At 46.2% G+C, this 25,786-nt stretch overlaps 1 protein-coding gene across 1 annotated transcript in view; it reads right to left on the bottom strand.

Moving 5' to 3' along the window:
* Positions 1-25,766, bottom strand: part of LOC118106530 (tyrosine-protein kinase receptor UFO) — a 28,639-nt gene extending 2,873 nt beyond the window's left edge. The window contains exons 1-19 of the mRNA XM_035155152.2: positions 25,235-25,766; positions 21,200-21,410; positions 20,705-20,805; positions 20,440-20,622; positions 17,240-17,320; positions 17,029-17,144; positions 14,564-14,759; positions 8,959-9,098; positions 8,203-8,347; positions 8,011-8,028; positions 6,386-6,515; positions 5,952-6,043; positions 3,741-3,836; positions 3,398-3,475; positions 2,837-2,929; positions 2,214-2,335; positions 1,453-1,562; positions 935-1,094; positions 96-232 (exon numbers count right to left, since the gene is read on the bottom strand). Of these exons, the coding sequence (XP_035011043.2) occupies positions 96-232; positions 935-1,094; positions 1,453-1,562; positions 2,214-2,335; positions 2,837-2,929; positions 3,398-3,475; positions 3,741-3,836; positions 5,952-6,043; positions 6,386-6,515; positions 8,011-8,028; positions 8,203-8,347; positions 8,959-9,098; positions 14,564-14,759; positions 17,029-17,144; positions 17,240-17,320; positions 20,440-20,622; positions 20,705-20,805; positions 21,200-21,410; positions 25,235-25,394 (2,369 nt within the window). The 5' untranslated portion in view covers positions 25,395-25,766. The remainder of the gene's footprint in view (positions 1-95; positions 233-934; positions 1,095-1,452; positions 1,563-2,213; positions 2,336-2,836; positions 2,930-3,397; positions 3,476-3,740; positions 3,837-5,951; positions 6,044-6,385; positions 6,516-8,010; positions 8,029-8,202; positions 8,348-8,958; positions 9,099-14,563; positions 14,760-17,028; positions 17,145-17,239; positions 17,321-20,439; positions 20,623-20,704; positions 20,806-21,199; positions 21,411-25,234) is intronic.
* Positions 25,767-25,786: the final 20 nt, after the last annotated feature.

The raw sequence follows: 25,786 nt of genomic DNA, 5'->3' as shown, positions 1-25,786 counted from the left end.
AGACAAGTTAACAGTAGCTAGTGTTTGCACTTTGTTAGAGGAGGAAACATTTCAAAAGCTGAGTGTGTGTTTGTGAGGAGCGTGCAGACACTCACATGCAGTCCAGACAGTCTGGAGGCTGTTTGAGACGGTTCCCTTGTCTCAGGTAATCATAAATCTCGCTGTTTTCCACCCCGGGGTACGGAGTCTGGCCCCGCGTGGCGATCTCCCACATGGTGACTCCAAACGACCACTGAGGGACGGACGGAGACAGAGAGTGAGGGGGTTACTGGGTTTAAGTGTTTTAAATTCCTTTCACACACACACACACGCACACACAAACCTGAACACACACAACTCCAACATGAATCTGCTCTTGTCAAACACTGGCTGTGAAACAACACAGCCGTGTTTCTCCGGACGTCCGACTTCACACACATGTTACTAAAGACAGCTCATCATTTTTTATGTTGACACTGTGACCCTCGATTTCACATGTGAACAGAAACCAGGCCTCCTCGAACAAGCATTACACACGTCGTGATCTCATCAGCTGTGCTGGCCACCTTTTACTTTTTACTTAAAAAGGAATTAATGTAGGTGAATACATTTAAAAAAACAATTTGACTTCAATTCTTCTGTTTTTGTAACTTCTGAGGACATTGAATCGTCTTACTTTCATTTTCTTGAGGGTGAAACTAAACTTGATCTTAGTAATGAACATTTCATTTGCTTTACAGTAACCTTAAAGCAATTATTACCTATAATCTATTAGTGCTTAAGAACAACTCGACCCCTGTACACACTGATTATTAAGTATTTTCTTCCTATGCAGAGAACATTTCCAATAAATACCAGTTTTTAAAGTGGAAAAAATATCAAAAACATTCATAAAAACGTCTTAAATCCCTCGTGCTTCTCCACCGTCAGTCCGACACACAGACGCTCAACTCACCACGTCGCTCTTCGTGGTGTAGACGCGGTCGGCCAAGCTCTCGATGGCGATCCACTTGACGGGCATCTTGGAGATCCGGCCCTGCCTGTAGTAGTCCCCGTTGTAGATCTTCTTCGAGAGGCCGAAGTCGGCCACACACACGTTCATGTTCTCGTTGAGCCTGAGGCACAGACACAGAGTCACACGGCTGCACATCTGAAGCACAACTCGGAGGCAAGATTCAATTTTACAAACAAAAATTAAGGATAATCCTGCAGAATATGATTCAATCTATATTTCTGTATCTGTGCCCGGCTTCTCCTGCATCTCATTTTTCCGGACTTTCCAAAATGTTCCTCTGAACCCAGTATTTACATCAACTTTGAGCTTGTTTTTAAAAGATTTTCTTCAACCCTTGCATGTGAAATTAAAAAAGGAGAGAGCAAGAAGTGAGAACACATACAGGAACTGAGAGAGTGTTTTGTTGGGGTTATGTTCGGGTAGAATCAAATAAAAACGGAAGCAGGGATTGTGCTTACATGCAGTTACGAGCGGCGAGGTCTCTGTGGATGAAGTTCTTCCTGCTGAGGTATTCCATCCCTCGGGCAATGTCAGTCATAAACTTCACCAGCATCTGAGAGGGGAGGTACTGCAGGACACCACAGAGAGAGAGAGAGAGGGGGTGTAAGTCATGTTGTTTAATGCACAGCAGAGGACGCTGTAGTTCCCCTCTGCTCTCTGCTCCACACACACACTAACCCCCTCCTCCTCCTCCTCCTCCTCCTCCTCCTCCTCCTCAGGGAGGAACAGGGTTCAGCACCGACGCCGTGTTTTCATGAACGTTTGCCAAACTCACGGATGTTTCAACATTCTGCTCAAATCTTGTTTTCATTAGAGATGTGATTCTCATTCTGGCTCTTCAGGGACTTATTGCGTACAACGTCTTCAGATTCCAGAAAACACTTCATCCATTAATAAGTAGAACTGCAGAGACTGACCACACACACACACACACACACACACACACACCAACACACACACACACACACACACACACACACACACACACACACACACACACACACACACACACATCTCGTGTTTTCATGATCTCACTGTGTACACGCTGCCAGGGAGGTGTGGGTGGAGACTCCGTACTTCACATGTACGTTGAACTTTGGAGCCCATTTCTCTGACAGACACTCGAGTGAACTTATACACCCTGAACCCATTAAGATGTTGAATTGTGTGTGTGTGTGTGTGTGTGTGTGTGTGTGTGTGTGTTTGCATTCAGACTGACCACTGGACAGTCTCCGAGCCGGGAGTAGAGCAGATAGCTGTGCAGGTCTCCATGCTTCATGTAGGGCAGGATGACCACGGGGGAGGGGTAACCTTCACTCTCCACCGTCTGCAGACACACACCTGTAAAAACACCTCGGATCAGTTTTCGTGCACGTAGATGCCAGGAATATTCAGAATGATCAGAATCTCAGTTACTTCTGATTTCACCCCGGTTCATTCGTTAGTTTGTCGGCAGGTTTGAGCAAAACCTACTGAGCAGATTTCCACAAAACTTGATGGAAGGACGGGAAATGATCTGGACAAATATAAAGTTAATCCTAATCCAGACTAAATACCAGACGTATTTAAAGGGCCTGATATCTAAGTTTGTGAGCAATGTGGTGCAGATGCAAGTAGAAATGTAGATCTAGCGGATTTAGAGGTGGCTTCATAGGGGGTACAGCTTTTTCCAGCTTTGTGCAGTAACAAACCTGTAAGTACCACCAACGTGTATCTGAGATCACTTTTTTAAATCTACTTTTTAATCCTAAACATATCCACAAGACATGAGACATTTAGCTTTTCTTGTAAACTGAATATTTGGACCCCCCGCTGTGCGGAGCTGTGGAACTCCGGACTCACCCAGGAGCCTCATGACGTTGGCGTGGTCAAACTCTTTCATGCAGGCGGCCTCGCGCAGGAAATCCTCCATCTCCGAGCGGGTGCAGATGGCGACTGCAGAGGAGACGGTGCAGAGGTAAGAGTTTGTGAAGCAAAGCGGGAAACACCAACACAGCCGGGTTAAGTGGTTGCCAGGGCAACACATACTTTCATTTAAAGTATGAATTCATATACGGCAGCAGATTTTACCACCACGTTTGTTTTTACTTCTTCGCCCCAGTTTGAAACATCTGGAAAACGGTCAGACGACAAAATTCATCTCTCCTCTCAAACTCTGGAGTTTTTATTCGACTCCCCTTATTTTGGCCTCGTGGTTTATTTGGGGTCAACTTCTTCTTCTGCCAACATTTGTTACAAGCTGCGTCTTTGTCTGTTTTATCATCCAAAACTGAGATTTTCACCCACTACCCAACACTAAATTTTTCTGGGACCCGGCGTGACTGTCCATCAACTGGCCTGTGTTCCCCCCCACATGAAGGGATCCATTGTGGCGGTCGCTGAGTGCGTTCGCTGTCTACTCACTCTTCATCGTCTTGACTGCGACTTTGAGCGCAGCCTCCTCCTGAGTCAGCAGCCCCTCCATCACCGAGCCGAACTCCCCTGAAGGAAACACAAACACAAACACGCCCAGTTCAGATGCAATTATAGCTTCACGGCCCTGAGCTGTAATCACACTGCAAACTGTTGCACTGAACCAAGGGTCGAAGGAAATCGCTGGAGATAAGAGGAAAACACGCCATTGGTTCTCCGCCAGATAAATCCTGACTGTGTACTGTGCACCAGCCCTCATATATCACAGTGTTTAACAGGAGCATGTACTCATATGATGCAGATGTTCAAAAACCAGCCCCAGACCAAGCAGTACCTTCTCCCAGCGTCTTTCCCAGGGTCAGTTTGTGTCTGTCCACCATCACATCTTGGAGCTTGTGCTTCAGCTCGTCGCTGATGCCCAGACTGTTCACTGAGGAGGAAGGACAAAAGAGAAGAAGGAATTTTAATGGTGTTGCGGAGCCCAGAGCGCTTTTAATGAATAACATAGAAAAGAAAGAGAGAAACAGGCAGAATGTACCAACATCAAGCCCTTCGCTTTTCCAAAACCACAAAGCTCGACGCGGAGCCAGAAACAAAGTGTTAATAAACACAGCCAAACAAAGAGGAGGCTGCAACTGAACTATAACAAGCCCGTCTGCTCGTAAAACTCACAACAACAGGCTTTAAGTCCTATTAGTTTTCATAATTGATTTCATATTAAATCTTGTGTTTTGGATGACCTGTCTGTATTTTTTACTTTGTTTTATCTTCTAATCTTTTGCCTTTGAATGACCTGTGTATGACGAGGAGCTGTGTAATCGAATGTGACCAGAACAAATAAATGGAAGTGGTCCTGACATATTATTATTTGAAGCTGCAGTCATGGAATCAATAACTGAGATCTATTGTTGTACAGGAAACCACTGTTCTAAATGTCTCTTGTTATTGTTAGAGCCGGACCAATATCAGAGTTTCCCACAGAATGAATTCAAGTCATTTCACAATACATGTCTATAAACCAAAGAAATAGAGGATTGATATTTTACAGTTTAACCGTAAACTTCTTTATAGATTAACTATATGTACATATGATAAAGTTATATCAAATAAAACTATTTATATATCAACAAACATAAACGAAGATAACTGTTGATTTATCAGCCAATTAAACATCATAAAACGGCTCGTTTGTTTCCGAAAGACTTTAACTACTTAACTATACTATACTATACTATACTATATTATACTACACTAGAAAAGAATAGAACGCCTTGGTTGCCATCGTACAAGAGAAAGCAGTTCAGTGAAAATAGAGGTGTAAAAATCTGACATAAGACAAAACCAATAATACATAAACGAAGATGTTATCTAAATAAACCCTGAACTAAAACTATACCAGACCCAGACTTCATTAAAACCTATAAGTGCAGTTGAAATATGAATATAAAACCAAACAGCGGGGCAGATAGAATCTGACGTGGAGCCGTCCTGTCGCCTCAGAGCGTTTTCTCAGGTGTGGGGTCATGTGACCCTGCAGGGACCGGGGTCGGGGTCGGGGGGGGCAATGATCTCATAACCTTCTCTTCCAGCAGCTGGCCGTCACCTCGTCGTGCACGTAGCTGAGCACACTGAGCTACGGACGTTCCCTCTCTAAGCTTCCACATCTGGACCAGGATATGACATGACGAGGACATGTTCATAACCCCCTCCAGCTGCTGCTACACTATCAATCTGCCTCTGCCTCTGTCAGACGGCGATGTGCTCAGTCCACAGGCATGTTACAACACATGCTGCCGTGACCAGATATTAGCCAATTCACAAAATAACGTCGAGCCCCGAGGGTCCGACTCTGTCCTGAGAAACGACCAAAAGACGACTGATCGACATCATCCCGCCCAAATCCCTCCAATCTGACCCCGGCCTGTATTCCCAGAATGCCTCTCACCCTTCACTCAGTTATCTCCACATCTCCTCTCATTTTACTCGCTGGACTCATTTCTCTCTTGTCTCTTGTCTCCGCACTGTTTTTGTCTCCCCCCGGCCTCTTTGTGGCGGCGGCAAGCTGAGACTTGTAGTAGGACACAAGTATTGTGCGTTCGCCCGGGACAATGTGACCCAGCTGTGTGAAATGTGAGCGTGTGTGTGCCGTGTTTACAGGTACGAGTCTGCGGCTGTAATCGTGAGGCCGCTGTTGATGGAAGCGCTGAAAACCCGCGGCTCTGCACGAGGTCGTCTCTCCACCTGGAGGAGACGTGACGCTGTGGGAGGATGTCAGCTGACTGACGACCACTAAACCTTTTGTTCAACCAAAGTTGCTTTTCTTGAAATGTTCGAGATGATTAAACGGTTACACTCCTGAGATTTCTTCCCACGGAACTTTCCCTGTCTCGGGGAATGTGAGGACTCTGCTACAGTTCAGTGTTGTTGTCTTTCCCGAGGACAGAGGCGGGTTGGGACACGCCACTTACAGGGACACTCAAATTGTGTTTCAAATACACAGTGTCATCTTTCTGAGGAACGTGCTGGGGCGGAGAGAGGAACTCACGTGTTGCTTCTGTCGTCCTGCGGCTGTAGGTGCGGCGGGCGCGGTACCTGACCACCAGCTCCCCGCTCTCCATCATGGGTTCAAAGGCCTCCCTGTGCACACACACACACACACACACACACACACACACACACACACACACACACACACACACACACACACACACACACACACACACACACACACACACACATACAAAACACAATGAGAGGTCAGTCTGGCAGAGTCGCAAACACAGCTGAACGTATTACATCGCTCCATGATTCACTGGAATGACTGGTGGTCTTTACAAAACAGATGTTGTCCACTCCATCCAAATCCTCGCAGAAGTGACTCAACCAGGCCGAGGAAATGAAATTTTTAGTTTTTTGGGTTTTGGCACAGCTACCCAGTTCCACCCTTGTACCCACGAGGAGAACTAACAGCCTACGCACCCAAAGCGCGTCTCCTTGCGGCGCAGCTTGGCCACGTAAACAGCCATGAGCACAGCGATGGACACGGCGCCGGCGACGGCCATCACCACGTACCACCAGTGCCAGGAAAAGGCCGGGGGCGACGACGGACCTGAGGGAAGGGGTGTGGACACAGACAGAGGACAGTTTAGTCTTTATCCATGAAGTGAGGAGTCAGGACTACGGAGCGCTGAGGTGACAGAAGATGTGTTTTTATATGTTTTTATATGTTACACACCAGGTTTTCTGCTGTTTCTTTTATTGTGTTAATGTTTTAGTGGATGTTTTCCAGTGTGCGTGTTCTTGCTCTTTTCATTCAATTGCCCTAAACTGCAGTAAATTGGCTTTGGGAGTAATAAAGTTGTGTTGTATTGACTTTTAATGACATCGTAAAAATATCTTAGATTTATATGACGAATTATTGTGGCTTAAAAAATGTGCTTAATAGAATCAAACTGACTGAAACTGTCTCTCGGACATGAACTCCAGGAAAATGTCTGAGACTCGTTCAGGTAAAAGTCCGGAACACTCCGGCGAGCGGTGGAGGAACACGACGTGTTTTTGTTTACAACACATCCACATTGTCGTGTGACAAACGACGTGGCCACGCCTTCCTGCTCGCTGTGCGTTTTCTGGATTTCTTTCCAGATGTTTTCTCACACACACACATGTTCCAGACATTTTGCAGGAACAGTTACAGAAAATGTCCAAACAACTGACTCAGACATTTGAGTTCTCCTAGAACCCAAACCAGAGCATGTCTGAAAGCAGCTTTTCGATAATCCACAATAAGAAAATGCCAAATATTCTAAATATTTTCAGATGTGATAGGTTGCTGTGATTGTTTTAGATTTTATTTGACTGTAAATTGAAAATCACTGTGTTACTTTGAGCTCTGTCAACATGTCACGACCATTCTTTGGTATTTTCTCACAGTTTATGGGATTAACTATTAGCAGTTGTTCATTCACAGCCCAGCAGAAGATTTCAGGAAAAACATCTTCAGTGCTTTTCTGAAAACAGCTTCACAGCCCTAAAACTAAATCTCTGTTCTCTTACTAAATCCATGCTCGTCTTTTTCAAATTCTCTAAAGAGAATCCCGTCGTCTATACGATCTAGTCCCCTCCACCCCCCCGCTCCCATCTCCTGCTCGACACTCACAACTTCCACCCGCTGTTTTCAACTTTTCCTCCCATTCACATTCACTCGTCCTCCCCCAACTTTCCCCTGCCTCTCTGCCTCTCTCTCTCTCTCTCTCTCTCTCTCTCTCTCTCTCTCTCTCTCTCTCTCTCTATCTGCCATTCTTGTTGTTTGAATTGTCTGTCTGGCTCGATTAGACTAAGCAAACAGAGATGCAACACTGTTCCTGCCTGTTATAAATATTTATGATGCGTCTCCCCATTCACAGGCCTCTCTCCCTCTCCTCCTCTCTCTCTCTTCTCTTTTTTCTCTTCCTTCTCTTTTCTCTGGATTTTGCAGGAAGGAACCGTCGCTGAGGACTGAGAGTGAGAAAGAGAAGTCCTGTGGTAGAAAATAACACCGTGAGCTCACTTCCACTGTCAGTGTGTCCACAGAGGACACATGGGAGACGTCGGCCATTACTCACCTCGAAACGTCTCCATCTCTGTGGGAAGAACAAAACACGGCCTGGGTCAATATTTTGACTTTCAGGAGAAAAACATAAAACCCCAAAATAGCACATTGGTTTTAAAATGTATCTGTATTTATTATTTTTAACCAGAAAAACATGATGCTATTTATCATTTTTAGTAGTAATAGTATTTATAGTTTCACTCACCAGGAGCGATGAGTGTGAGAGTCTGCGTCGGGGTCCACGGTCCCAGTCCGGCGCCCGTGTAGGCACACACTCGATAAGACACATTGGTCAGGGGGATGGACAGGTTGATTGACAGCTCAGTGTCCAATCCAGTGTCCCTGAAAACCTGTCGACAAAGGGAAATAAAGTATCAAGCAGATTTTCTTGACATCAGACATGATCTGGCGATGGGGCGGCACAGTGGGGATGGTTTCCTCCAGGTACTTCCTCCCACTGGCCACATGCAGGCTGGGCTCAGACTCTAAACTGACCATAGGCCTGATTGTCTCTGTACTGGTCCTGTGGTGCACCACCCAGATAACGGACAGATGTGGATGATGCGACACCTCTGGCTTCTTGTGGCCCAGACAAAATGGATGTGAGCCTAAAGTTGCCCACTTGTAAAATGGCACATGAAGCCCAACCTGTGTTGGTGCAGGTGTTCACTGGATGTGAACCTACAGGGGCCCATGTGGTAAATGGTGAATTTGGCCCAAATAGCACGAAACACATCCAGGCCACCTTTGGTTGACGTGCGGTATTTCTATGGCTTGACTTGTGGCCCAGATCTGGCAAACAGGAGAAAACTGCCCAAGTGCCATCATTCCACTTGGTACGTTCCAGGGTGCACCCCGCCTCTCACCCAATGGATGGATGGATGGATGGAGCATCTGATGATATGTTGCATTGTGTGTAGTTGTGCGTGTGTGTGTGTGTGTGTGTGTGTCTCTGACTGACCTGCTGAGTGACAGGCGTGCTGTACTCCACCATGTAGCCCTGCAGTTCTCCATTCAGCTTCCCGGGAGGCTCCTCCCACGTCATCAGCACGTCCGTCCCGTTCAGCGCCACCGTCACGTTCACGGGTGGGTTTTCTGGAACTGGGGCACGAAACAAAAAGGGACATTACGGCATTTTGGGTTTGCAGAGTTGTTGCAAGGTATTTATAAGCACGCAGCTCGGTGTGCGTCTGCAGGCTCGGCGGTCAGGGGCCACTGGGCTGGGGGTTAGCCAGGCGTGTGTTGTTTTGACAGCCTGGAGCCTCCAGGGTGTGGATAGCTACAACAACTGGAAGGAGAGGATGTACGAGAATGTGGAGAATTCGGCTTTATTAGGACAAAAAAAGGGAGGCAGAGGACACGACAGACAGGGGAGATCAGCTGAGTTCAGAAGCCGGCGCTCTCTTTCTCTTTCCGAGCTAAGATGGACGCACGCTGGGGCCTGTGTCGCCCTCCTCCATGCTGCCCCGACTCCTTCCCTGTTTCTGCTTTGTTCGCTCTCGTCTCCTCCTTTTTCTTTTCTCTGGAGCGGAGAGCGAAAAAAAAAGGCTGCTGGCAGCAGAAATACCCAGTGGAGGGAAAATCTAGCTGAATAGCATACTAGAAATAGTGCGAGGAATGTGTGTGTGCGTGTGTGTGTGTGTGTGTGTGTGTGTGTGTGTGTGTGTGTGTGTGTGTGTGTGTGTGTGTGTGTGTGTGTGTGTGTGTGTGCGTGTGGTGTTGTGTGAGAGATTGATGCTCTGGATAGCGCAGAGATCCAGGAACCTTTTCGCTAAGGAAACAAAAGTGTCCATTTCCTTTGTTGGTGCTTGAGTAAGGACTGTCTTTGTCTTTGTGTCTCGCTCACAAAGTCACACAAACAAGGTGGACACACCCACCCACCCACACACCCACACACACACACACGCACACACTTACACTCCCACCCCCCCGACACACACACACACACATTCTACAAGTCAGTGTGAGTTTGGGAAACATGGCCCAGCCTATGGATGATGTTATCAGGAAGCGTTTGGCGGCTGATTGTTTCCACATGTGGTCCCTGGTCTTTCTGCCAGCGGCAACAAAAACAACCTCCGAGTCAAGTTTGCTCCAGAAGTTCGTCTCCACCAAACTCCGACGTCATCTCTCTCTCTCGACCTCCCTCTCCACCTTTCTGCTATCTTTTCTCTTTTTCTCTCCATCCCCTCCTCCCATCCCACACAAGTCCATCGCCCTCTTTCAAAGTTTTCCTCTCCCTCGCCGCCCTCCCTGCGGTAATGCCTCTCTCTCTCTCTCTTACGTCATGGAGCTATGAGCTCAAGTGAACAGAGATGTCTTGAGAAAAAGTCCAGTTGCACGATTTTGGGGAGGTTTCTAAAGAAAAACGAGATGTGAGCTGGAGTTGTTTTCTGGAAAGCAGAGAGAAGGAAAATGGCCTCACGTTGCTTCTCTGCTTTCCACATGAAAGCCACCCTGGCTTGGCAACGTAGGCCGAGAAACAAACACTTCTGAGGCACAATTAGTTCACAACAGCGACAGTTAACATCTGCATCCAAGGCTGCCTACTGTTTTACAACGGGTTGTGTGCAGCCGTGTCGGTAACCATGTTGGGAAGCATTAAAAAGCTGCAGGCCTCTAACGTACATCTCGTCCTCTCACGTCTCAGCGCGGTCGGCCTCAAACACGTGGACGGAACAGGGTCATCGCTCAGCCAGAGTCTGACTCACGACCCTGGGATCTGCTCTCTGTTCTCCATTAATGAAAACAAGCTCAGCACCGCACAGGAAACAACTCTCAGATCAGTCGCAGCGCAAATGTTTCGTGTCATCACAAAACTCTCATCAATTCTCACGACGGAGCAGAACTGCTGTCCTTTAATGCTACGCTGCGGCATTTTTGCTGACGGTAGCATTATAGGGAAATGCATATGACGCATGACTGTGTGTGTGTGTTGTGTGTGTGTGTGTGTGTGTGTGTGTGTGTGTGTGTGTGTGTGTGTGTGTGCATGCATTGTGCCAGGTTGTCATGACTCAGCGTGGTGAGTTTGAACGTCCCGTAACTCTGGATTAGTTCTGGCGTCACATTAGCGGGTCGGACAGATGTGACATAACAGAGCAGGGGTCCAATCAAACTTCATAATGTCCGATCAGTGCAATTAGTATGAAAGTATAACACAATAATAATATTTATATATTATGTGTTATATTGTTTTGTCAGTTTTCTCATTGAACTGTAGGGATAATAGAAATAAAGAAAAGTGTATATTAAGTTTCTCCCTTTCTTCCTTTGGTAAACTACTTTTCACTTGACAATCCAAACCAATTTTCTAACATTTCCAACACATCCCATCGACTGAAAAGCTTTAACGCAGGATTTTCGCTCTCTGCTTTTTGTGTTTTCACAGCGAACGGACGTGCTTCCACAGATTTGACATGTATTTGAATGCAGCGCCATTAGAGGATAAAAGCTGAGGCTGGAAACCCTCCGACAAAATAGATAATTCAAAGGTTTATCAGTTATAGGTCTGGATCTTTAATCCTTACACTGATCTGTGTGTTTTACAACCACATTGGGAGTTTTTACAACCAGTCGTAGTTAATTTGCTTTGTTTTGTGCTTTGGAAAGATGCATTTCCGGAGCTACTTCTTTCCGAAGCATGAAGAAAATGCATTTACAGAACGGACATTTAAAACGTAATCCCATTGCAAACTTCAGGATTAGGCGGGTGACACGGGTCGTTTGTCTTCCTCTCCCACCGTCCGATCCCTCCCCCCCCCTCTTTCCTTCTGTTCTCCCAGCCTCCAGGGAAAACCGTGGACTTTGGGAAAATAGCAAAATGAGTGTTTTCTCAAAGCGCCCCCTTCCCCCCCCATTTCCCTGTTCTTCCACCCCGTCCATCCCTTCGCCTACTCACATCATCAGCCCGCTATTTTAGTTTTTTTGTTTTTTCCCACAGTGCCGGTGGCTGTGTGCTCTGAAAAGAGAAATCACAGGTCACCTGAGGTCAAGAAAAGGGGGGGGAGAACTAAGAGATGAAGGCTGGAAAACCTCGCTCGGCTCGTTTTGAGATGCGGGGAATAAATTCCTCGGTGGTGTTTTGTGGGATTTGAGAGAGGAAAAGAAATGAGAGCAGGTTAGAGGAGGAGATTTTCGGGAAGTGGAGGATGGATATGAAAATAAAAGCGAGCTGGCAGGAGAAGGATGAGAGCGCGGTCGTTTTCAGACACGAACACGTTGGCTTTCACATACGGAGAACGCTGCAGGACATAGTCAGGGTCAGACGCGTTCTCAGCGACAGGAACATTTACAGAACATTCAGGGGACGGGCGGAGTCTGTGTAGAATCACATGTTTTTGTCTACGGCACATCGACACCGGCCCTCATCACCAAAAGCTCTCTGAGTCTCAAGTTGACGTCTGCGTCTTTTCTACGTGTACGGCTCCTCTTTTTCATCCTGAGATATTAGTTTTTCCTTTTTTGCATCTGTCGCATGTTAGAAACGTCGTCAACACGGACATGGACTCACTCTTTCAGGGAAAACCCCTGAGAGAGCAACCGACTGGGACATTTGCGTTGTCAGCCCCTCCAGAATCCAAACATTTAAGAATCAGGGAGGAGACGCAGGGGAAGCAAAGGGGAAACTTGCGCACATGTTAGAAACAGTTCAACCCAGTATATACGCAATTTATTAATGAGAAACATTACGGGAGTGTTATCCCAATCCTCCGGCCTGACAGCGTCCACCTCTCTCTGACCTCCGATGCCTCCTGAACTACGTTTGACCACCGGCTCAATCTTATCCTCTGTTTTTTTTTTTCATCCTCTGACTCATTAGAACAAGTGTCGAGAGAGCAGCCGCAGATACAATTAAAAAAAAAAAAAGCTCAACGGGGGAATTATACAATTTGGCAAAACAGCCTTTTTTCCACTGAAGTGAAACAGAGATTGTTGTAACTCCGCTGAACAAAGAACTGAAACTCTGCGGTCCGGACAGCAACAAGAGAATCTGGAAACCACTATATTCTCCTTCTCCTTTACAGGGAGTTCTGCTTCTCTCCTTCTCCCTGCTCATGAGAAAATCTGTGTTTTCAGATCGTAAGCAGCTTCCATTATGGAAAGCCCCCGTCATCCCTGCTGAGGCATATCTCTGCTCTTAGTAAACTCTATTTCCATATTCCTATTCATCCGCGGATAGAGACGGCATGAGCTGGCATGGAAAATCCCACCTCAGTCTAAACAAAACACACACACACACACACACAGACCAGCCCAGCATTACAGCTTGGACAGATCGCTGAGATCTTAACTGAGGCCTTTCAGGAGAATTTAACGTCCTCCCTCCCTCCCTCCCTCCCTCCCTCTCTCCCTCTCTCCCTCTCTCCCTCCTTCTCTTCCCACATACTCTGTCCCTTCAGTACCAGTCTGCCTTCCACCTCAGGAGTTTACATTTGGAGCCGAGTTCACGGAGGCACAGTGACTCGCGTCTGGTATTTTTTCATAAACACAGACTTAAAGGTAAAAGGGGCACAGGAAGGATTATTATGACAGTGACTGCTTAGCACACGAGTCACTTCTCTGTCTGGACTCGTAAAACTGAAAAGCAGTCAACAGACGTGCAGTGAATTAAATTCAGCGAAATATGCGCTGCTCAAAAAACAGTTTAGTGGCAAGGACACTTTTAGAGAAACAGTGTTCGGAGCCTAACGAGTTGAACGTGACTGGGGTCCCCCAGGGGCCACTGCGGGGGACTTTCTGGAGCTTAACTTGACAGTTTGAATTAGAGGCAAGATGGAAAACAACGAGACAGACGGAAGATATCACCAGAGAACAGCTCACACACACTCTCGCAGACGTTTATGAATTCCCGAGCAAAAACAGTTCATATCTGTGCATCTACGACTTGAGATGCAAGTGGAAAGCAGCAGAGCAGTCATCTTTAAGATCAGGCCGAACAAACGGAGACATCTATGAAATGTAAATGTTCAAATGCTTCAAATGTTATGTTTTAAAAATCAAGGACATGCAGAGAACAGGTGATCTGGATTTTCTGGGTCAAGGTAATTATGTTTTCAAGGCGGGGGTGATAACAAATGTTGCTTTTCAAATATATCAGATCATTTATATTTTGATCGAAGCAGTTTACAGAAGATTTCTGTCTTCATGGTTTATGTATCTGATCTCAAAACACGTACATAGTGTCACTCTATTTCTAATAGTCCACATGCAAGCAGACTTTTACTTGGACTTTCTTTGGGCACTTGAGATATTGACAATCTCTGGTAGATTAAGTCTTAAAAAACACCAGCTAAAGTCTAATGGTGCCATGCAAACAAATCACTCAAGTTCAATGTAACAATCCACAGCACTTTAAAAAGTGGATCATTTGTGCGTATCAGCTGTTGTGTAGCGTTTGTTATGTTCCCGTCAGACGGCAGAGACGGGAGGAGACTTGGACTGGAATCCCAGTCAGTAGCACGATAACGCTGCCGTGACCTTGGCTCACTTCAGCGGAAGCGATCGCGCACACACACACGACCTCCAGTGTGAAAACAAACATCTCCTCAAGTGGACTGAGCTCTCACCTCCTTCTCTGGTGCGCAGCTCCAGCCAGGGCGACCAGGCCGACGGGCCCTGGCTGCTGTGACAGGCCACCCTCACAGCGTAGAGGCTGTGGGGCTCCAGGTCCCCGATGAGGTGGGTGGAGGGCGGGATGTTCACATTCTGGTTGTGGATCATCTTCTCTGTGCCGTCGGCGAGCGACTCTCCCGACTGCCTGGCCTGGAGGACGGAGATAACAAACTTAAACATGCTTTTAACGACAGGTTTCTGATTGTGTTGTTGAATTTGGTTCACTGCTTAAAGGCACAAACAGGAAGGGGACGCTGTTCTTTGAGTGCATAAGTTTTATAATAATAATAACTCATATGATGGAGAAATCTGTTCCAACATGTTCATGATTGTAGATAAAACAAAAAACACCCAACCAAAGCGTAACCTGGATAAATACACAAACTCAGAGCAACAACATGTAGAAAGCAACTGGATTCAAAAGGGAAATGTCCTCTGAATTAATATTATTAATTACTTATTATTATTGACCAAGGGGTTTTAGATATTTGTGAAAAATACTGTGAATTAAAAAGCTGCTTTCACAATAACTAATCTAAGAAAGTGAATCTTGTACTTTTCACTAAATTTGTGTTAAATGACTTTAAGTGACTTTTTGTAATAATAATTTATGCTTCATTTATTTAATTCATAGGATACAATGGGTTAAGTTGTCAAAACGAGATTAAAAAACCTAGTCTTAAGTTGGCAGACCCTTGTTTATGACTTATTGTTGTTGCCTGATGCCTAACGACGGTTGGAAAGTTGACGATCGTTACGTGGTAATTGTGTAAAATGTTGTAAAAGCTGTGTGAACGTGACCCAGACGCAGCAAGGTGCAGTGTGAGCAGAACTCATTAACCGAAGGATCCCAGACATAAAAACCTGCTGCCTCTGCAAAGCCTCGCTGGTAAAAACACACTTTTAAAGAGGAACACAAAGCAGAGAAGAAGAAGAAGAAGAAGAAGAAGGAAAAAAAAAATCCTTCATTGCACAAATCTTGAAAACCACATTAAAGTGGCGGGTTCATTGTTCTCTGCTGCACCGGCTCATTATCAAGAGGCTCCTGCAGGCAACAGGCTGCACCTCACAGTCAGAGCGGCACTGAACAGGGGAGCTACAAATTACATGAACAGAAACAGATTAGCCGTGTGTGTGCACGTGAGTGGGTGTGCACGTGACTGTGTGTGAGGTCCGGGTATTCCTCGTGTTGTGGGGACCTAAATCTGTTTATACACTGACTTTATGGGGACTTGTCTTCCTTATGGGGACACAAAGCAAATCCACTTGGGCTTAGGTCAAAGTTTGGTTTAGGTTATGTTTAGGTGAAGTTTAGGATTAGGCAAGAAGTAAAGGTTAGAATAAGTTAACAGGAAGGTTACCAGAGTGTGTGTGTGTGTGTGTGTGTGTGTGTGTGTGTGTGTGTGTGTGTGTGTGTGTGTGTGTGTGTGTGTGTGTGTTATTGCTTTGGCAGTAACTTTTAAAAGCAACAGGAGTCTGAGTTATCTGAGTAATTTCAAGATATATTAGATTATTTGAATGAGTGTATGAATGCTGTGTGTGTGTGTGTGTGTGTGTGTCAGAGATGTGGTGAATCACCGTGCAGCCTGTAAACAAGTGTGTTTAATCTAATTGTGCAGCTCAGCTCTGAGTGTGAGTCACACTGCATTCCCCTCGCATGGCTCAGACCCACCGTACCTGCTGCCTATAGCCTTCTCTCTTTCTTTCTCTCTTTCTATGTTTCTTTGTTTCTTTGTTTCTTCCTTCCTTCATTCCTTTATATGTTCATTTGTTTTTGTATTCTTTCCTTTCTTTCCTTCTCGTTTCTGGTTTCTCGTTGCCACACAAAGAAAAGTTAAATTCAAATGATTTCTGCCCCGTTTCTGCTGAGGCCGGCCCCTCGCCTTGTTCCCCTGTGAGGGGTTGAGGGGTTGAGAGGAGACCGAGGGGAAGGGTGGGGTGAGAGAGGGGGGAGAGGGAAAGAACAGCGAGAGGTATGAGGGGCAGCTTTATTAGAACCAGACGTTTAGGGGTGGTGCTGCACTGCTCCAGAAGAAAAATAGTTCCCCGGCTCTGCTGCGAGCTGTAACGGCCACAGAGCTGGAAGAGTGGCAGAGAGACGCTGACAGAGAACAAGAGAGAGAGGGAGCGGTGCTGGTCCAGGAGGCCACTTTCCCAGAGTGAAACCCGATCCACTGGTGCAGGAATAAAGCAGGGAGGGGTAGAGGATGAGTTAAGAGAAGAAAAGAGAAGAAAGCCCTCTTTTCTTTAAAAATCAGGCCTGGAAAAAGGTGCGACTCTGTTTTGCGCAGTCCCACAAACAGAGTGATGAGTTTATTTAACACGCGGGTCAAACAGTGTCGGGGACTTTTCCAGTCCTCGTTTTCTCAGCTACTTGTGGGTTTCTCCTCTCTCACGCTCACTTGTCACGTGGTCTCACCTGAACGGAGCAGCGGATGATCGGGTAGTCGCCGCCGAACCCCGCCTGCCACGATAGGCGCACACTGGTCTGAGTGACCTCCACGGCTCGGAGGTTCTGAGGCTGCAACGGAAGAACTAGAGACGAGAGAAATATATACTAATTACATAAACAACAACAAACCAGGAGAGGTTTAGTAAAGAGGCCGGACAGGAGGTCTCGCGCCACCTACCAGTGATGGTGCCGGATCCAGACGTGGCCACACCTTTGCGGTTGTGAGCTTCACAGGAGAAGGTGCTGGTCCGGTTCAAACCTGGACGGAAAAATCAAAACAACACACACGTGAGAAGAACGAAACCAGGGTGCTGAGTTGCAAATAATAATCATGTGAGAAATGGTGTGAAAGTTTGAAGTGAAGTGAGAATAGTGAGAGGGTAATGGTTTCCATAAGGTAATGTGATCTCTCTCTGTCAACACTGTTATGATCATGTGTGTGTGTGTGTGTGTGTGTGTGTGTGTGTGTGTGTGTGTGTGTGTGTGTGTGTGTGAGGACATTTTTAAGAGAATAAAAAACGAAAGGGTTGAAAGACATAAAACAGGTCAAGACTCTTTCTGCTACATTTGAAAATCAAAGCATCATATTTCACTTTCTTCATTCAACACACACTCGTCTTGTTAAATTAGCTTATTCGTTGTTTATGATATTTTTTGAATCAGTTTGTTGTCTTGACGATGACGTAGAGGTTACATCTTATAAATAATCAATACAGTGAGATTCAACAGCGTCCCATTATTGTTTCTTGATAAGGTTTTAAAAATATATATTCATAGAAATAATGTGGAAACATCCTGTTTGTCTACATGACAACTTTTATTTTACAGGATAAACCATGATGAGAAGATATTTCAAGTTCAACATATTTGCTTGTATTTGTGTTTTTCTTTTTCTTTATAGTTATTAATGATAAAGTCTATTGTTAAACTCAAAAACACAGGGTTGGATTACGACGATTCACTATAATTTTAATATATGTATCGGCCAATATATCCCTCTTGGAAAGTTTTTACTCTCTGGTATCGGTATTAGCATCGGCCCCAAAACATCCATATTGGTGGATCTGGATATTATATAGAACCACTCATCTTTAGATCTGTAAATCAGTCAAAGGGTGAAGACGCTATGTGTTCAAACCACCTTGAACTCATCATTTAACTCATAAATCTCAGACTGGATGATTACAGTTCTTCGTGCCTGCAGCTTGTTGAATTTCTTGCAGAGTATTTATCTGAGTCTGAGTCTGAGCTGCTGAGGCTCCTCTGACACCGTGACACCGACATTCAACACAGAATGAGTCCTCTGACACAAGTGACTCACAGTGTGCTCACACACTCCAGTCATACCACAAGACCGCACACACACACACACACACACACGCACACAGAAACATGTGATGTTCACGTTTTATCACTGTTATCTAACACCCCGACACTGACCACCAGCCACCAACACAGAATCACAGTGTGTCGCTCTGCACTGACGGCACCATGCCTCCATTGTGTTGCGGCCGGAAAAAGAACAGGGGGTACGATCCTCGCTGGGTGAGACGGGGGGGTGAGAGAGGAAGAGGAGGGAGGGATGATCACTGGCGGCTGTGTGGGTGAATGAACTGCTCATCAGGCCATCTCGAGATTGCGCCACTCGTCCTTCTGTCTGTTTCCGTCCCCGTCAGCAAACTGCACCAAAACATCCAGCGAGCAGCGGAAGATGTCGATCAACAGGAAGCACTGAGCTCATGGGCATCGCGGCACTGACCAATATTAGTCAGAGGGTATTACGACAGTGGCATACTGTACTTTTCATAGTTTTGTTGATGTGCTCCAGCTGTTTGGTTTGTTTTACAAGGGAAATAATAATTGTTGATTTAACGACTCATTCTTAGATTTCTGGAAAGGTTCAGGTTCATAAATCCAAACCGTGCTATTACTTGTAAATGTTTCCATGCTCTGACTTTCAGAAAACACATCACTTTCCTCAGACTGTCCAATGCTGCAGCTCCTCTTTTCTGCCTCTGTCGGAAACACTTGGTTTTGGCACCTGTCTCTTTAAGACCCCCCTTTGCCGAACTTTTTACATTCACAAAAAACCTTCATAACACACTAGAGGAACGAAAATCGTCATCTTCGAAAGCATCATAAAAGATTAGAAAGAGGAAAATACTCATCGTAAACTCTAATAAAGTCCTGTTTTCCAGTTGTTAGTTGTATCTACAGGAATCCAACATGCAAATATATCCAGTTTGCAAAGATGCAAAACAGAGAAATACACAAAACCCTCCGATAACAATGGATTTTAGGCCCCAAAACCAGAGTATGGAACAGTGTGTAAGGACGTTCTTCAAGTTTGTGTTCACTTGTGCACTGGGAATAATACAAAAAGGGGTTTTAGTTCCTCCACTGTCGATCACATGTGAGTGGAAAGTTGCAGTGACAGGGGAACGCATTGTCCTTGACTCCTCGCAGGTCCGTGTCATCCCTCTTCACCAGCCTATTGAATGATTATTAGTGTTTGCCTTGGTGCGGACCTGTGGTCTGTCGGAGCAGCTGCCCATTCCACAGCTGTGAGTGTAGGTTACCGGCAGCGGGAGCTGGTCAGCACGTTGGCAGCCTCCTCGGATGAGTCAAACCAGATCCTTACAGCGACCACTGCCGCCTGCCCCTCACTCCATCAGTCTGACTCAGCCTGTCCTCCTACTACTGGACTTAATACAGGCCAGATATCTGGCACGCAGCAGAGGTCTGCCGGCAGTAACAGAGCCCTCCTCCTTTTTATATCCCCTCCTTTTATCTCTTCATGTCCTCTTCTCCCATTAGTCCATCTTGTGCCTGCTGCTCTGTCTTTACCCAACAACCACAAAACCACAAGTTACAATGGATCCAGTGGCAGTGAGCCAGCCGACCCTCTCTCTCTCAGGGGAGGGTGGTTACTCTGTGGTTTTGTTTCAGCCATGAAGGGGGAGGATTTTTTAAGTCTTTGAAACTATAGAAGAAAGTTTCAGTGCTGCTTTTTAAAGAGAAAATTATAATCAACCTAAGGGGATTAAATGCAAACCAAGGGTGTTTTTTATTGTGTTGTTGGAGTGATTTAAACAACGTTGCTACTTGGACTAGAACTAGAACTTAATAGAATGTAAATCACTGTGACCTTTGACCTCCGACCAACCAAATCTAATCAGTTGATTTGTGAGTCCAAGTGAATGTTTGTACCACATTTGAAAGGATTCCTTCAAGGCGTTGTTGAGATATCGTGTTCACAACAATGACACGGAGAGACGGACGACTTGAAAACAAAGCCTCCAGCCACCCGGTCGTTCAGGCGTGGAGACATTAGAAACTGTCTAAATGTGTTGTTGGGTGCTGAGTGGAGTTTGATACCTGTGAGGTTGAGTGTGGAGGGCGACAGGGCCACCGGGTCCGACAGGGAGTTGAGCGGAGCCCCGTCCTGCAGCCAGATGACCTTGACCGGCTCCGGAGGACCGTGGGCCACGCAGCTCAGGCTCAGGGACACGTTGGCCACGACCGACACGTGCTGGGGCTCCACGGAGAAATGAGGAAGGCCTGAGGGAGGATTAGCGGAGTCAGACTTTTTTCCAACAATCCAAATAAATCCGCTTTGTAGCTGTCACTGAGATGAACTCACCCTCCAGCTGGATGCTCCCCTCCTCGGACAGAACCTGCACATGTTCCGACAGAACAGCACATTTGTAGTTGCCCATGTCAGCAAGCTGCACCTTCTCGATACTGCAAATAAAAGGAACATGATTTCAGTGCTTTCATAAATATCAAGCAATGACAAAACCAACGTGACAAAAGTGGGAGATAGAGGCCGAAAGAGCCTGATTACTTTCCTTCCAGATTTTGCAATCCAATCATGCAGGGATTAAACACATTCAGGGATTCTACTGGGGTTTTATCACTTATTTCAAGTGCTCTCCACAGCAGCTGGAAGTCAGTGCACGGATCCAACAGAACTGGTTAAGCCAGGTGAACGGATAAGGTGGAGGAACAGGAAGTAAAATACAATCACAGCAGATTTGGAGCAGGTGTGGCTGCCTCGCAACATTTATTATTAGATCTCATGCACCGTCCCGACGAAAAGAGGCAGATGCCCGTCGCAGATGAAACCGCCGCCTACCTCAACGTGCTTATTATCGTCCAACTGTTGCCGCCAGTGTGACCTTGGAACTGGTTGGTGTCTGCGTACTGAAGTGGAACGCCGTCTCTCAGCCACAGCACATCGGGCGGGTCCTCCTCCTCGCCCCCCGACCCCGTCAGGATGCACTGCACCCTGACGCGTTTGCCCAGCGAGGAGATGACATTGGCAGGACTCCGCTCAAACTCCAAATCTGTGATTGAGAGAAGGAGGAAGTAGGAAAAGTGGGTTTGTGTTTCTGTAAAACCATATTTAACAACCTGGAGCTTTCCTGTCACCCCGTCTAAAGACTGCGTTAGGTCTGACTTTATAATATGGTCATACAATATTAAAATGGGATTTGACCCAGTAAATCTAGATCTTTGGCCTTTGAATGGTTTGAAAACATCGGGTTATTCAAGACGTATCGTGTAAACATGATAAACATGACTTCTCTTGAAGGTATAAACCAAAAGAAAACTAGAAAGTCACTCAGTAGAGCGCATACCTCCGCTATATTTAATTTCACACACTTTTCAATATCAGTCCTCTCAACATAGCGGATTTTTTTCATCAAGATCCATGAATTATTCACTGTGAAATTGGTGAAAATGTCAGAAAACGCCTGACAATGTTAAAGACAGTGATAAATAATTCCTGGATGCGCCCGTTTGTCTGGAACCACGTCAAAATATACTTCTTTGGCAATATTAGGTTTGTCAAAGCCCGAAACCAACAGAAACTCAATTTAAAGTGAGATTAATACATTTTGGGAACTGATCTTTTCACCTCGGAACCCGTCATTGTGCCGTTTGCTCACTCTGATAAATCCGCTCATTAATGCAGGACTGGTTTCGTCTCACCACCGAGTTCACCCAGCACCACACCGGCTCTTTAGTGAGTCTGGTTATCTGGTGACCGAGAGAGGGGCTGACCTGAGGAGCACAGAGCTGATACTGGGACAAAGGCTCCTTGTTGCTGCCACAGTGTCACAGCCCACAGAGCAAACACCACACACATCCAGGGTTTCTCTCAAGCTGCAGCGACGGGCCTGCAGGTCGACTGTGAATCTGCTCAACGTCCACAAAGAGAGGATCGCCAGAAATATGATGATTATAAACTTCTCGTGGCCGCTTCTGGCTTCTCTCGCTTTTCAGACATTTAACGGACCCGAGAGATGATGCTGAGGATAAATCACGATGCTGTTTGAAAACGAAAAGAACAGACACACCCTTGGGTTTGTTTAGTCCTTTAGTCCTTGGGTCGTTCTCTGTCTTGTGAGGTATCAAATAAGAATGCTAAGCATCCGAGGCACGAGCACCCTGCACCCTGATAAGAATACTTAAAAGATAAAATGATTTGGGAACATTCCAACTCGGCCGGAGTTTTAGAATTTCTGGACGGGAATAAATCACACGTTTCACCGGGTGACGCCTGTAAAGATTTTCTCAAGCTTGTCAGCCCGCCCTCATCGTCTATTTCACGGCCGACCTTCGACCCCTTCACCCCGGAGGGCTGAGAGAAAAACACACGTAAACACACATCATTCATCCGCAGCACACAAACCTTTAAACAACTGGCAGAACGTTTTGCCACCGCTGAGGTGTCGGGCGGTTCTCACAAGCCAAAGCTCATCACTTGTAAATTTAAGACGAGACTAAAGGATCGAGGATTTCCCAACAAAATAGACTTTGTTTAAATTCTGGTTATGTTTTCATCTGTTTGTCTGTTTGTCAGCAGGATAACACAAACACTACTGCAGGGATTAAACCACAGAACTGTGTGTGTCTGAAAGAACCAGGAAATACTTTTCACTGTCTTTCATGTTGTGAGATGTTTTTCAACATTTTCAAAGTAAAATATACAGGATTGAAATGCGGTTTCTCTCCGATCGCCAGTGTAAATATACAAGTGACATGTAAGTGTACAACATACAAGTATACACACGCGACATGTAAGTACACAACATGTAAGTACGAAGTCAAAAGGGCACAGGGAGGATATGAAACTCAGTGTATGATTATAGTGCAAAGTGGAATAGTGCCAAATAGATGAATCAGTGCAAATACTTAATGACTAATGTGGAGACAATTTACAGTTGTGATGTAGTAATGTTCATCCAGAGCAACAACAGCAGCAGCTACAGTAAAACAGCAGCAGATGTTGTGACTTCATTTTCATGTTTTATGATATTTTGAAGTGTTTGGTGCAGATCCAGATAAAAAATCCAGATCTAATGAATTCAAATGTGGTTTCACTTCGGGGGACGGCTGGGCCTTGGCGGATGTGTGCGCTCTCTGGGTGCCTTTTCTAGTTCCCCTCATATGAACATGCTCTTTACACTTCACGTGCACACGTACGTGCACGTGCACGACTCCAGCCTTCAGAGAGCTTCTTCTGGGAGCGTGCAATAAACGAAGGGGCCTACTGAGTCTCTGCTCCACCGCCTCTCCGGCTCTCTGAGCTTTTTTGGCGTTAAAAGTCATTCCTCCCTTTATTTTTAAGCTTGGCTGAGTCTTTTCAACGATCTGCGCGGCCCCGACTCGTTTCTCTCTCTTTTTTCTCATCCTTCAGCAGCAATATTGAACAAAACCAGCCCTACTTTCTTTCTCTGTCTCTTCAGTGCTGCATTCATGTAATAATAAGCCTGTAAACCTTTTATGAGAATGCAGAGGTAGACAGAGGCAGCAGGTCATGGTCAAAGTGTGTGTGTGTGTGTGTGTGTGTGTGTGTGTGTGTGTGTGTGTGTGTGTGTGTGTGTGTGTGTGTGGCCCCTGCTTCATTTGTGCCTATCTCCTCCCTTTTGTCCCCTAAAGTCCCCCGAGGTCCCACACTCTTCTGTCTCTCTCCACCCTTCCTCTTTCTGTGTCTCTGTCTGCGGTGGAAAATGCTCAGATGTTAAATGTCAGTGGACGTGCACATACCGACAAACTACCCGACACAGTCCGAGCATTTATCCTCCTCTCGCTCCCTCCTTCTCCCTCTTTCTGGCTTTTTGACGCTCCTCCATTCTCATGCCGCGCCTTTGCCCTTTTCTCATTTGGCCTCCCTTTCATGCCTTTCTTCGGATTCATCGCTACACATTTTGCCACCTCCCCTCCCAGCTCTTTCTCCTCCACTCTTGCCCCCTTACCCCATCCATCATCCCAGTGCTTGAGTCACACCGGCTCTGACTCACAAACCAAAGCATTTCGACCCCCTCCTCCTCCTCCTCAACTCCCGGGCCCCCCCAGCCGTACCTACATCCAAATAGGAACTGAGACATCGGGGGAAAGTCTCCTGTGAAGCTATTAAATCACAGCAGCGTGGAGTAATCTCTGTCCCTGCTGGTCATACATCTAACTGAGGGCAGAGGTACAGCTCCCAGTGAGAGGCTGCGTGACTGTAATGGTCAAAACACATGAGCTGACAGGTGGAGGCCCCTGTGGGGACTCTGTGTTTTCATCCGCTGGCTGCACAAGTCAGAGTTTTGGAAATAGAAAATGACCTCTGAATGATAGTTGGCAGCGTTTCCACGCACACTTACGGCTGTAGTTTAAAATGAACTGTATGTGTCAACACTATTTATAGAGCAAGGTTTGTCTTTCTGCTCTTCTGGCTGAGAAGTGGGTTTTAATGGTTCCCTCACTTTCCCAGCAGGATGTATTTTAAGCCTTTTTTGTCATTTCCCTGAGCCTGAGACATGTCTCTCAAACGTCCACAGTATTCCTGCTCTCCCATCTGGAGGAAACCCTCCTGCTCAAGGCTTGTTGCTGCACCTGATCTGCATGGAAAACACACTTTCCTGCTGTGACTGTCTCAACATCAGCAGATTTTTAAAAACCCTTCTGTATAAACGTGTTTTCTTTGATCACCTTGTTTTCGTGTTGGCCACAGATGTTGAAGCACTTCCAGCTGTGGTTCCAACTCTCCAACCCACAGCAAATTGATTTAACGAGTTATAGGAGCAGAAAGCTGACTGAGCTAATTGCTCATTAAGATGTTTGGTGAAGTTGCCAAACAACAGTGGGAGGAGTGTGTGGGGGAGCTCCAGCTTACCTGTCAGGGAACCGGCGCCTACCGGCCTCCAGGCGGAAAACATGAGGATCAGAAGCGACCATCTATGAAACACTGTCATGGCTCCTCTCGACGTGAGATCGCCTCTGAAAAGCAGCTTCAGGAGAAACGCAGTCATCTTGGAAACATCGCCGGACTCCATCACCGCATCTCAGCAGCTCCGAGACCTTCCTCCCCCCCACCTCCCTCCTCCTCACTCAGATGATCCAGAAACCGGTTTATCCGCGAGTGGCACCCAAAACAAATCCGATTTCACACAGATCGTGGACGAGAGAGAGGAGCCTCCGCGCGTCCGGTCGCTTCCCCGGTTGTGTTGTTGTTGTTGTTTTGTGTTGATCCAAATACGCACGGCTCTCCAAAGGGCGCGCGGCGAAACGAGCGCACTCCAAACTTTCCCCCTGAACTTTTTTTCCAAATCCGAGTCTCTGCTGTAGAAACCCAGCGAGTGTGTTTTAAAACCAGTGTTTCCTGCAGCCTCTCTCCTTCTCACCGGTTCCCTCAGACTCACTCAGACATTCCCCCTTCGCCCTTTCT

Source organism: Hippoglossus stenolepis, chromosome 4 (genome assembly GCF_022539355.2).
Source record: "Hippoglossus stenolepis isolate QCI-W04-F060 chromosome 4, HSTE1.2, whole genome shotgun sequence".
Classification (NCBI taxonomy): Eukaryota; Metazoa; Chordata; class Actinopteri; order Pleuronectiformes; family Pleuronectidae; genus Hippoglossus; species Hippoglossus stenolepis.
This window is presented reverse-complemented; position numbering and strand designations above follow the sequence as displayed.